The following is a 12,001-nucleotide window of genomic DNA, read 5'->3' as shown; positions in this document are numbered from 1 at the left end:
TGTAGCTCCTACGACAGACATAATTCGACAGGACCGGAGCACACTTGTAACAGCCCTTCAAATGCTCAAGATCCTGGGTCTGAACTTTCTTGCTCCAGCTCATGTTCTCGGTGTAATGCACTTGGATGGAGTCTGTTGATTTCAGGATTCCTTCTGTTTTTTTGAAAGGGTGTCTTAACATCAAAGAGGAGGCCGTGCTCGACGCTTTGCTACAATTTGCCTCATAGCTGTTATTGTGGCATTAATCCAAATAGATTTTGTTCATATTACACCGCACTGAATCACATAAAAAAAAAAAAAAAAAGTAAAAAAGGAACAACAATCAATGCCAGAGGGAGCAAACTGTTAAACAATTAAACTAGTTGTTGATATCTGATTTCAGATCCTGATCTCTGTCCTTTAATGAAAATGAATTCTTACAAATCAAACATGACTCTGGGAAGACAACAAACTACATAACCCGCTCAAGACCTTGACTTTGTTCAATCATGAAGAGTTCCCAAAATGTCTTCATCTCTGAACAAAAAGAATTCTTTTTCGCCCAGCTTCACTTGGGTGCCCCCGTAATCGGGCAAGAGAACCTCATCCCCTTCTTTGAAGTTCACTGGTATCAGCTTACCGTCATGGTCACGCACTCCCGGCCCCGCTGCTACGACTTTCCCGGAGTTGAGCTGTTCACAAGCAGCAGAAAGAAGGTATGGATCAGTAAAATTAGAAGAAACAACAAGTTCAAAAGATCAGGCCAGGAAAACCTAGGGGGTGAAAAGAACGCCTTTGAATTGATGCCGTACCTTGGTGGTCTTCTCTGGGAGGAGGATACCGGAGGAAGTTTTGGAAGAAGGCACGATCTTCTCCACCAGAACGCGGTTCAAGCTAGGTATGAGACGCCTTGCCATGATATCTTATGCTCTGGGAAAAGATGCAAAGATGAAGAAATCACGAGAGTAGGACAGAACACCAGAGCTTACAAGAGCGCGTGATAAAAAGGGTGTTTTTTGGTAGCTTTCCTGGAAAGCTTCAGGGTTTAGGGTTTAAGGTTTTTGCGTTGCAACGAGCAATGACGCCTCGAATATCCTGAAAAAGGCCTTATATCCAATGGGTGGGCGTTTTCTTATTTGGCACATTTATATAATTATATATTTTAATTTAAAGTTCAAAATTACAAAAATTATATATAAAAAAAGACATTATGGCCTGTTAGTAAAAAAATTTAGCAGAAGGGAAAATAATTTTTTTGACATTTTCCTCGTAAAAATTCAAGGAGACTTGGCCACCCCTGAAATCTAGAGTTTTTAAAAGAGTAACGAGGATAAAGTTCTGGTTCCATTCAAGAAATGAATCACAACAGCTAAGCTTTTTTCAAATAAAAAATAGAAAAAAGCAAACCCAACACACCCAATAAAAGAAAAAGGCATAGTCATCGGTCATTATTTCATTCCTTAGAAACTTGAATATCACCAGTCATTATTTCATTCACAGAAACCTGAGAGAAGAACTGACTTAACCATATCTAGTAGTATCTCATCTCAAAGAAAACTGCTTAAACACAATCTTAGGTAGGAGCAAGATACAGAAGACGAGAGCCCAGCAGATCATGACACATAGAGTGGTTCCGGATCCACTTTCCTTTGGAGCCTGACAAAGGAAAATAACAGAACATTTTTATAAATTTTGAATAGCCAACAGCAAATGTCAAGAAGAATCGTGCAATTTAAAACCATTCGTGTTTTCAGAGGATGTGTTGATGCGCTTGATCAAAGATCATCCTTTTGCCACATGCTAAGTTTATTCTTGTACCAGGTCTAGACTACTCAATATTGTGAAAAGTTATACCACAGTAGTCATCTTTACAAGGAAAAGAATGCACTCAATATGTCAGTAATGCAGGTATTGATGGCACTGTGAAGTGTAGGTTTGCATTGTCATATGAACTATATCAATTCCATTTTTGTTATCCTTTTTGAGACTAGAGGCAGTTTTATTGACAGTAACTCACCAGTTTTCTTTCGCCCAAACACAGCCATCTGTCTCCACAGCATGAATACTGTAGGCATGTCTTGATTTTGAGGATTGATTTTCAAAACTGTGATGACAAATAGGTATAGGTAAGTGTCATAACACTGAAAGGCTTGGCATTAGAGCCCGTTGTGTATGGAAGAGAATTCTTGAAAATAGCAAACCTCTGATGTATCAAATCACCATGAAGAACCACTAGTGAGCCTGCTTTCACTTCAATGGGTACAAAGTCTTTCTGATCATAAGATGGGGAAGGACCATCAAAGTGGACCCCGTTCTCATCTCTAATGAATCTCCTCACTAGGCCATCTTTAACCATGGTACAACAACATTAAGCCAATGTAAGAATTTAACAGCCACTTCAAGAGAAAGGAAATGAAATGAAGAAAGTGATAGGTATATTACCCTTGTGAGAGCCCGGGATGGCCCAAAGGCAACCATTGTTGATTGTTGCATCTTCTAGTGCTAACCAAAGTCCTGTGCAAGATGAGGGTACTGTATAAAGGAAAGAGTTATCTTGGTGTGGTACTACTTCACCTCCAATACCTGGTTGCTGCAAAACAAACAAAAAAAAAGGTGTAAGAATTAACCATATGCTGATTCAGAATGACAACCCCAAGAAGAAAATAACTGACCAAGTCAGGGAGGCACAGAAATTTTAAATTGAAATTTGTATGATGTAATTACTTTGTAGTTTTCTTTACCACTCGACGACACTTGAACAAATTCCAGGATACCATTCACAACAATTCAGACAACCAATTCACCGAACAAGGACCTATGATTAATCTATGACCCACTGAACAACAGTGAAAGGTTTCTCAAATTAACCTACTTTTTACTTAAAAACAGTAAATTTATAAATATTCACATTTAAGAAGGATCCCTCAACCACATACACAAAGCTCTTCTTCCAATCCTACTCAGAGAAGCAATGACTCTGGTTTATTCATGGTCGAAACGTCCTCAATAGTTGATCACAAAAAGTTTTGCCTTTGGAGCAGAGCAACTGATACCATACCATATATAAGAAGTCAATCCAGTTTCCTGCCGTCATCTAACTGTATGGGTCTCCGCAACCACACACCAGAGTCAAACTATATCTCTAATACCTCCCACAAGCCGACCATTTTAAAGTGTTCTAATGGGCAACATACGGCATGAATTGGTTGGACATTCAATATAACAACAACTGAACACTCATATGAAGATTTAAAAGCACCACAAGCCCTTCTCTTGCTCATAAAACAGGATCAAGGGCACCTTTCGCACCCTGCCAGATAGAACTCAACAGATTTGATAATTTGATGTCTGGCTCATAAGCTAGTGGCACAGAAGGTTATAAGGTTTAGATGGAGACTGCCTACTGCTCTCTTGCTCCCGTATCTAGGTTCTCATACCCATCAATAGTACCAAATGACTATCCACATAGAAAGATTAAAGGAATTCGGATGCCTATAACATGCCTTGACAAATGAGACTACTAGAGAGGCCGACATCATAGAAGAATATTGAAAAAACAAAATGGTTGAGATCCTTGGCTTTATGCATAGCACGGTGAAAGAGGCCAGTAGTTTGACACCTACCATCAGAACATGATGAGAAGAACAACCAGAACTTTTAATTCAAGCTACAAAGAAATAAGAACTACAGAAGAGTCAGCCATAGAATTGTTATTGAAGACGGGCCCGCAATTGCTCATATGCACTTCCTTTTCCTTTGCAGAATATTTAAAAACATGCACTAAAAGAAAGAGAAAAATCACCTTAAATATGTACATCGATTGTATAACCACTGGTTTCTTATAAGCCAAAGAAAAAAGCAAACTTAACATCTTCTCTGAGGAAGAAAAGGCTCTAAATACCGGGTCAAGCTCATGCAGCGCTGCAAAAAGGTCAAAGAGTCGTATTATCAACCATTTCAGTTAATAATACAAGCAATGGGGCATCAGGAGATTCAGGAGGCAGATGGGCAGGAACTCTATCACCTCTCTAGCTTCTCGAGACCGTTTATCAATAAAAGATAAAGAACAAGATATAGCTATAGAATTTCACAATTTTATGATTTCACGAACCATGGCCAACTTTGTTAATAGATAGCTCCTTCGGCTGCTTCAACTTCCCATCAGCATCAAACGCTTTCTCTGTTACAGAAGTAATAAAATCAGGTCCTTTACACAAAAGTTCAAATGCAATTTAACCGATTCAGACATAATATCGACAACCATAATCTGTACTAAAAGGGAACTTGAAGAAAATAAGTAATACGATTTACACCTTCAAAGAAGAATGATACGCGTTCGGAACTATCGTAGAAGTGATTATCCGTCAACTCCTTCTGTAAACATTGGCAAAGCGGTGCATAATTAGATCATCACCGTCTTGATTTCATAAAATAATCATACTGATTAGCCAACGAGGACACTACCTGATTTTTGGAAGAGAATACGGAAGAAGAGGAGCAGTCAAACTGGTCCAGCAGTTCAGCCATCCTCTTCATCATGGCTTCCAGCTCTCCTGGGCTACAGAAAGACTCCAAAACAAGAAATCCTGCAAAAAGAGGAAAACAAATAACGTACAAATTAGAAGTTAAGCTCTTGCTATAGATGAAACAGTAGCTTCTCCTTCCTTCATTATGGGTATTCACCTTGCGACTTAAAGGATTCAACTTGGTAAGGAGTGAGATTTCCTACTATCCCCATCTTATCTTTCCTGGGGTAATGCGATTCCTGGAACGAAGCAGATGTAGAAACGCTGGCTAAATAAGGGGGAAAAAGGGTTTCTGGGAAGGACCAAGCGGTAGTCAAACTCTGTGGATGACAGGGTTGTTAATTTTATCCCATATTCATTTTATTAAACGAGAACAGAATAAATAATCGATTTATTTATCCCATATTAGGGCCGGTGCCATTTACTTTTAAATAAAACAAAAATTCTATTTGACTAATAAAAAATTATTTTCCTTGTTTCCGATAATTTTTAGTGAGATCAGAGACTTTAAGACCATTTTTTTTTCCAGTAAAAATATTAAAAGTTTTGGCTGCTAAGCTTTTTCATAAGATTTCTTGGTAAGTGATGGCTTGACCATTGGTATTCAGTACTGGTGGTCCTGGCATAAACAAGTCCCACACTGCATAACTCAATCTTAAACAAGTTCGATCGTCTAATCTTTACTAGGTGAAGCTTGCCTTCCAACATAATGAAAACTAGATCAGAGTTGACCACAACACCAATATCTAAACACCTCTCCACAAAAGCAAAGATCAATGTGTAATAAGAAAACAGAATTAGCAAGCATATTATTCAGAAGATGCCTATGTTACATCAATAATCACCGAGCTAAAACTGGAACACAGACTCGATTCATAGTTACAGAATGTCGGGCACATTGTTAATTGCTCTTACTCGTTAGAATTGACTTCAGCATTTACTGAAAACCTGAAATATTTTGGATTTCCAGCCAAACTTCACCAAGGCTGCAAATTCATCAGCTAATCCTAGAATTGTAGCAAGACAGTGATTCTCGAGTAGTGTCATAGATTTCGTTGACTTAACTGCCATGCAAATTGATCTATGGCTGCCATTGCCCGTGAAGCTGAACCAATCGAGCCTTCGTACCTATATTTACAGTGCAGTTTGAGAGTTTCACTGGTTAGACCAAAGCTTGTCATCGGTGGAATAGCAAATCCAAATTCATTTGTGCAAATGATTCATTTGAAGTGCAAATCTGGCATATTCCACCCACTCTTACATTGCAACCAAAAGAAATGCTGTAGTCTGCATGATAATAGCACCTTCACCTGCAGGCTTTGACGTATTCACACACCTTGCACAAAACCAGTGCTCATGAATTGATGTGGCCAAATCTATCACCAACATAAAATCCATGTTAAGTAAAACAGGCAAACCAAATCAAACTGTATAGGTCGACTACTGGTAGCACAGCCTAATCACCTCAGAGAGAGGCTCCAGTGGTCTGCCATAACTGATGAGTGGCCCAACTGGCCAGTACAGCAGACCAGAAATGTATGCTGGAGTTAATGAACCTTTTCCTCAAGAGCAGGCAGTCTCCAAGTGAGAGATTGCCCATCCAGTAGTTCCATTCAATAGGTTCTTGCTGGCATTTATCCTGGAATACTCACATTCATTTTGCCCAATCAAGAAGCATTCTGTTTGGAGATTGTTCCGCCTGATAAAATCCAGAAAAGGGTACAGATCAACAGGCTTCACTTTTATCCCTTGCTGCTCTGCTCTGCCATGCCAAAGGGATAACCAAGTATAAGATGATTGCAAAGGGAAGATGTGGAAATGAATATATTGAAATAGTATATCAGACTTGTGTGACAGGAGAGTTGATGATTCTCTGGAGTCCAGGATATTGAAAATGAAGGGGTTCCTATTTTTGAAGCACAACAACCTCATCAACCACCGATTTGCAATTGACTAGAATTAAAATCACATGGATCAACCAGTTCTGAATACTTGTTTCTGGATAAGTTGGTTGAACAGTCCAAACAAAAAATGAGCTATATTTATCATTAGAATGATACTCAGGAATTACCTAAAGATTTGACATTCAACATAAAGTTCCCACATGCAGATTTTGTCCTTTTCCCCCTGGCTTTTGCTGTGGTCCTTTGGATGATAGTTGAGGTCATTCATTAAACTGATTTAAATTAATAACGTACTTGAATGTAGAGTTAACTTCCCAATGCAAAGTCAGTTTAATGTTGGCTACTATGTGACATGGGATGAATGATCTTGTCTAAAATACATGTTCTTAAGATTCACTGAGAAGAGAAGAAGTGTCACAAAAAATGCCCATCAACGTCAGCTTGTTTAAGAAATGGAGGGACTATACTCCTATAAAGAGTCTTTAACAGGGACATTTCTTTTGTACTATAAACGAAAAGCACAAATTGTGGCTATATGATATGATGCCATTTCTTCAAGCCAGACAAGAAATATAATCCAACACAACGTTGGATACCTATGATAGACATAAAAGATATAATTATCCATATAATGAATTTCACTTACTCTCTTCCTTTTATCCAAATATTGTCATAAAAGTTTCTAATAGACTACTCATAAGACATATTTTTAATCATGTCTGCAGACCTAATTAAAACAAAGGCCAGGTATTGTAGTAACTTTCATAATAAAGATTGTGGAACTATTGGAGTAGGAGAAAAGCAAGATATATCAACTATGCAAAAAAGGCATACATGCAAATATAAGATTAAAAACATTGATTATGGATTTATTGGAATAGCAAGGTCATCGAAGGTCAGCACTGGGAGGGAAGCAGGTCATACTTGCTAACCACAAGAGGGAGTTAACTGTTTCATTTATTTACTTACATAACAGACATTAGCCGAGAAGGCCCACTTGGGTCATAATTTAGCAACAGAGCTGCTTTTAAAGGTTCACCTGCAAGACAGGAAATCTTCTCAGTAAAACAAATATACAAAAGACAAAGTGGGCCTACAACAGATTTCATAGCTTCTTACCAGCAGAACCAATATTATTAGAAGCCCACTTTTCCCATGCTCTATGTGTGAACCCCCAATCCACCATAGCTGATAAATAGTTAAATACTAATTTTCAATCAGTCCATATATCAAGTAAAACAGTAATTTCAGGAAAAAAATTCTTAAAGCAGCAATTTCTTTACTAATAAAGAAGCCAGTTACTTGGAGCATATATACTTGACATAACAAAATAAGTGTCTCATAACAATAACTCAAGAAGTACTACCAAATGATCTGAAGTCACAAAATAAATGTCTAACAAGCACACGAAATGAACTGAAGTCTCCAAATTAATGTCTAACAAGTATACCAAATGAGTTTTAAGATTTAAGTGTTTAGGTTAATGATGTGACATTTATATAGTGCATTTCTCTAACAAGGATAGAACCCTATGACAGCAAGACAAAGAATTGATTTGGCAACTTGATCAGTTACCTTAGAAGTACTGCTTTCTAGTGAGAAAGCTTTATATTTCCTACTGTGATATCCCATGTTCATACTTCATGACGGGCTTCACCTTCATCACTTGCTTATATCTAGTACTGATCCCATCTTCAATTTTTTTACACAATTCATATGACAGACCAACCTGTCCTGCTGACATTAGAGTATCACAACGTATACCCCCTAGGAATAGATCCTCCATCAATCATCTCCACCAGAAAACCCCATGCTTCTGTTGGCTTTCTTACTTATCACAGTGCATGGATAATTGGTGTCTAAGAACTTGAGGTAGAGTTCCCATGCCTTCTCAACTACGTGCTGAGCATCATCACAATAACCTTCTCCACCTCACTAAAAGCGCTGTATTACCTAATGAAAGAATTTTAAGTAACCTTATCCGGATTGCATCCTCTTTGGAGCATATAATCAAATAGCTCAATTGCCCTTCCTATCCAATAGGTCTTGTTAAGGCCATCAATCAAACAGTTCTACATAACTACATCTGGACATCATCCCAATAGCCTTCTCCACCTCACTAGCAGCGCAATATTACCTAATGAAAGAATTGTAAGTAACCTTATCTGGATTGCATCTTCTTTGAAGCAGATAATCAAATAGCTCCATTGCCCTTCCTATCTGACAGGTCTTGTAAAGGTCATCAATCAAACAGTTGTATGTAACTAATCTGGACATCATCCCAATAGCCTTCTCCACCTCACTAACTGCGCTGTATTACCTAAAGAAAGAATTGTAAGTAACCTGATTTGGATTGCATGCTCTTTGAAGCATATAATCAAATAGCTCCATTGCCCTTCCTATCAGATAGGTCTTGTAAAGGTCATCAATCAAACAGTTGTACTATCTAATCTGGAATCAAACCCTTAAAAATCATGTGTCGAAACAAATGATTAGCTTCCCGTATCCTTCTCCTTACGGCTTTGCGACACCCAATTTGAAGGCTATGCTGACAATAGAAGCCAACCAAGACAGTGTAAATAAATGCATCAGGAGGATACCTAAAGCCTGGAATTTCCATTTGCTCTAGAAAGAACCGGACCTTCTTGAAATTGCCAACTCTACAGAGAGCTCCAATTATGGTATTATAAGCAATCACATCTGGCTTATAATGAAACTGTTTCACACGGCAGAATGCTGCCAAGGCCTCTTTTCCCAGACCCTCTTCCCCACGAAGCTTGATGATGCATGTCAAGGTCATTGTGGTCACAAGCTGACCTTCTCTTTTCGCCATTTCATGAAGGAAATGCCAAAGCTTCTTGAGGTCATTTCCCTTTGCTAAGACACAAGCCATTTCCTTGCAAGTCATTTCATTGCAACTGAAACCACATTCCACTTCCACCCATGAATAGAACTCCAGTGCTTTGGTTACCCCTAAAGTTACTTTAGTTGGGCTATGTAAGCAGCAGGTCCACGAATGAGGACACATTGCTTGAATCTTCAGCTTCCTGCCTAAGCTCCCTCTGTCTAAGAGAAGCACGCCTCTGAAAGCCCTGCTGGCGAAGAACTGAATGACCACTCTGGAAGAAGAATCTTGGAATGGCCCTCAAACCTCACAAAAAGCATCTACAGTCCATGGATGATCACCGGCCATCCTTGCCATCAGTGAGTCAAAGGACCTATTCTTAATAATGACGCATATCATTTGCCTTATAAGAGAACCATATGATAGGGGTTTGAACAAGCTGGTTTTCTGAAAAGCGAAAGAGGAATACTAATGTTTGCTCTTGCAGAAATTCAACTGAAGGGTGGACAGCGCTGAGAGCAGCAGGTTAGAACACTCCGAAGCCTTAATACGAAGCCCATTTTCATTGACAGCCTTGGAAAAAAAGTATAAGAGCAACTTCACACTTGCTATCAGTTTACTCTTTTTTGTTCATGTATCCAAGTCTTAGCATCCTCTGCTGATGCATTTCCTCTTCAAAACACAAATAAAAGGTGCCTGCAGTTAGTCCCTATTTGTTTAGATGCCAAGAAGACCCCAGGGCAACGTGCTTCTTGTGATGACTACCAAAAAAAGTGAAACAAGTGGTGGTAGAAAGCTCAGAATAATCAAGAGCTTCCACAAATTAACAAGAGTTTACACAAAAAGCGCCCGCCCCCCCCCCCCCCCCCCCCCCCCCCCCACGTTTAGAAGCCAAAGAGGTGGTTAAAAAGTTCTTAAGGTGATTGACCTTTAGCTGTTCAACTATCTATGTTATAGCAGTATTGAAATGTATAACGATTAGACAAACATTTACAAATGGTATTATGATCTTCCGAGTAGGGTGAACTGTATGAGCTAACGTTTTTTCCTACAGAAATGGCATAACCAGAATATATTGCTGGCGTCAAATTCAAAAGATTGGAACTTTGCCTGATAATAATACCAAACATAAGAATCTTATGAAGTGCTAACAGATTTATTCATTTGTGAATAAACAATTTGACAATACATCGTCTACACTTGAATATCAAGGAATTTGAGGAAGATTACAACTCCAAATTCCACCATATTAAGAACGATGGAACCTAAAATCATCACAAGTAATACTCACGTTCCAGAAAGAAAAATCGCTCTGTCAATGCATGAAACTGTCTACAAGTGCTCCGCATATCCTGGAAATAACTAATAACTTCGAGTACTGCCCAGACAGTGTTGCTTTTTGAAGTATGAGATTGTCCTATCACTAAAAGACAATCCAAGACAATGAGGAAATCATTTCGTCAAGCCAAGGCCATGAGATACAATTTCCTCTGCAACTGATCTATACCTCCAGTTCAGAATCAAAGACAAGATATTTAAACGAAAACTATAGTCGATTAGCAGAAGACATCGTTTGACGGACTTAGACTAAGCAACTGACGCTCAATGTTAGATAGAAACGCAGGATGCCCTTACTGCAATCGTACATTGAAGACCACAAGAGACCAATAGTTCAAACTAAAACATGAACGTGCTACATATTCGGACTAGTTTCTGAACGAATTTGAAATCCAGTCATTAACGAAACAAAACTAACAAATGAAGAGTTTTCAGGTTTTCGCAGGAAGGTTAGTAAAGAAAAGAATTTTAGGTTTAAGAAAAAAGTAAGTAAAAAAGTACGAATGCCAGAAAGTCTTATCATGGGGAAATCAAAACTAAACCAAACAGAGATAAGAGACTTACTAATGAATTCTTGCTGCAGCTTCTCTTTTCCCTCTCCTCCCGCTCAATGCCCGGGCTCGCCTCCTTGCATTCGCAACCAGAGGTTCAGTTCTCTTGCGGGAGCCAACAGAGTTGCTCTGACTGTGGGTACTGAGTAGCTTTTTAACATTTTTTTCATTAGACTACAGAGCTCGGTTGGCTTCCCTTTTGACGGCTAAGGTACTTCCTGGGCCCACTCAATTTGCACATCTTTGTTAGGGTTCACCGAGTCAGAGTCCATTTTGCAGTTGGTCGTTCTTCAGCTGCCGAGTTAAGACGAACGCAATGATTTTGGAGGACGAACGCGTGAAATTCCCCTTACTGAAGAGAAAGAGGATGAACGAAAACTTCTCGTTTAAATCTGGAGGTAAACGACTGCAGAATGCATCATTAAAGCATGATTTTGAGTAGTAAGTCGCGATTTTTTCTTCGTTGTGGTGCAACTTCGTTTGTGTCTCAAAATATTCGATGGAAGTTCTGTGAGAAATCTTGTGTGTCTCGAGATTTTGGATAAGTGCAACGAATGGCTTGGCTGTGTGATCCGGTCTCGTCTGATACGATGCTTTGGAGGATATTTTGTTTGACCCGAATTAAATGTGAGATATATTTACGATGTCATTATTTTTTTTTCGTGCTTTCTTGGAGCATTCAAGTTTCAACTTCTCTTCTGTAAGCTTGCACTCAGCTTTCTCTCTCATTCAACTAGCAAACATCTTTTTCACTTACAAGATTTGCAAACAAGTCAAGAAACCTGGTAGTTTGAGCACATTCGGAAGTTCTGGGAGATCAACAAATATCGTATTCATGTAGATATGTACAAAACACAG

The 12,001-nt window shown here is 38.8% G+C and overlaps 3 protein-coding genes and 1 pseudogene across 3 annotated transcripts; all 4 read right to left on the bottom strand.

The window, feature by feature from the left end:
• Nucleotides 1–376: 376 nt before the first annotated feature.
• LOC137960417 (10 kDa chaperonin, mitochondrial-like) lies at nucleotides 377–1,276 on the bottom strand. The gene is made up of 2 exons (XM_068808043.1): nucleotides 792–1,276; nucleotides 377–671 (listed from the first exon to the last, which is right to left on the bottom strand). Exons 1-2 carry the CDS (start codon nucleotides 894–896, stop codon nucleotides 483–485), a joined length of 294 nt encoding a protein of 97 aa, XP_068664144.1. The 5' UTR covers nucleotides 897–1,276; the 3' UTR covers nucleotides 377–482.
• Nucleotides 1,277–1,400: 124 nt separating this feature from the next.
• LOC137960256 (phytanoyl-CoA dioxygenase) lies at nucleotides 1,401–4,818 on the bottom strand. The gene is made up of 9 exons (XM_068807818.1): nucleotides 4,663–4,818; nucleotides 4,444–4,565; nucleotides 4,293–4,353; nucleotides 4,091–4,159; nucleotides 3,782–3,900; nucleotides 2,422–2,569; nucleotides 2,181–2,325; nucleotides 1,997–2,083; nucleotides 1,401–1,635 (listed from the first exon to the last, which is right to left on the bottom strand). Exons 1-9 carry the CDS (start codon nucleotides 4,715–4,717, stop codon nucleotides 1,593–1,595), a joined length of 849 nt encoding a protein of 282 aa, XP_068663919.1. The 5' UTR covers nucleotides 4,718–4,818; the 3' UTR covers nucleotides 1,401–1,592.
• Nucleotides 4,819–5,265: 447 nt separating this feature from the next.
• On the bottom strand, nucleotides 5,266–11,289 carry LOC137958529 (uncharacterized). Its single transcript, XM_068805589.1, has 6 exons — nucleotides 11,157–11,289; nucleotides 7,529–7,597; nucleotides 7,379–7,448; nucleotides 6,158–6,267; nucleotides 5,767–5,881; nucleotides 5,266–5,633 (listed from the first exon to the last, which is right to left on the bottom strand). The coding sequence occupies exons 2-6, from the start codon at nucleotides 7,593–7,595 to the stop codon at nucleotides 5,549–5,551; spliced, it is 447 nt and encodes a 148-aa protein (XP_068661690.1). The 5' UTR covers nucleotides 7,596–7,597; nucleotides 11,157–11,289; the 3' UTR covers nucleotides 5,266–5,548.
• LOC137958584 (pentatricopeptide repeat-containing protein At1g77405-like) lies at nucleotides 8,025–9,814 on the bottom strand (annotated as a pseudogene).
• Nucleotides 11,290–12,001: the final 712 nt, after the last annotated feature.

Source organism: Aristolochia californica, unplaced genomic scaffold (assembly GCF_029961685.1).
Source record: "Aristolochia californica isolate CCGP_79_NKW_82.1479 unplaced genomic scaffold, dmAriCali1.0.hap1 SCAF_3, whole genome shotgun sequence".
Lineage (NCBI taxonomy): Eukaryota > Viridiplantae > Streptophyta > Magnoliopsida > Piperales > Aristolochiaceae > Aristolochia > Aristolochia californica.
This window is presented reverse-complemented; position numbering and strand designations above follow the sequence as displayed.

Excerpts from the sequence above, each read along its gene's own strand:
- LOC137960417 (XM_068808043.1), bottom strand. The coding sequence starts at position 896 with ATGGCAAGGCGTCTCATACCTAGCTTGAACCGCGTTCTGGTGGAGAAG. Across the intron at positions 672-791 it reads TCCCAGAGAAGACCACCAAG|CTCAACTCCGGGAAAGTCGT; the intron begins GTACGGCATCAA and ends GCTTGTGAACAG.
- LOC137958529 (XM_068805589.1), bottom strand. The coding sequence starts at position 7,595 with ATGGTGGATTGGGGGTTCACACATAGAGCATGGGAAAAGTGGGCTTCT. Across the intron at positions 7,449-7,528 it reads TAATAATATTGGTTCTGCTG|GTGAACCTTTAAAAGCAGCT; the intron begins GTAAGAAGCTAT and ends CCTGTCTTGCAG. Across the intron at positions 6,268-7,378 it reads TCTCGGCTAATGTCTGTTAT|AGCAGAGCAGCAAGGGATAA; the intron begins GTAAGTAAATAA and ends TTGGCATGGCAG.
- LOC137960256 (XM_068807818.1), bottom strand. The coding sequence starts at position 4,717 with ATGGGGATAGTAGGAAATCTCACTCCTTACCAAGTTGAATCCTTTAAG. Across the intron at positions 2,326-2,421 it reads CATCCCGGGCTCTCACAAGG|ATGGCCTAGTGAGGAGATTC; the intron begins GTAATATACCTA and ends CCATGGTTAAAG. Across the intron at positions 1,636-1,996 it reads GTTTGGGCGAAAGAAAACTG|GCTCCAAAGGAAAGTGGATC; the intron begins GTGAGTTACTGT and ends TTCCTTTGTCAG.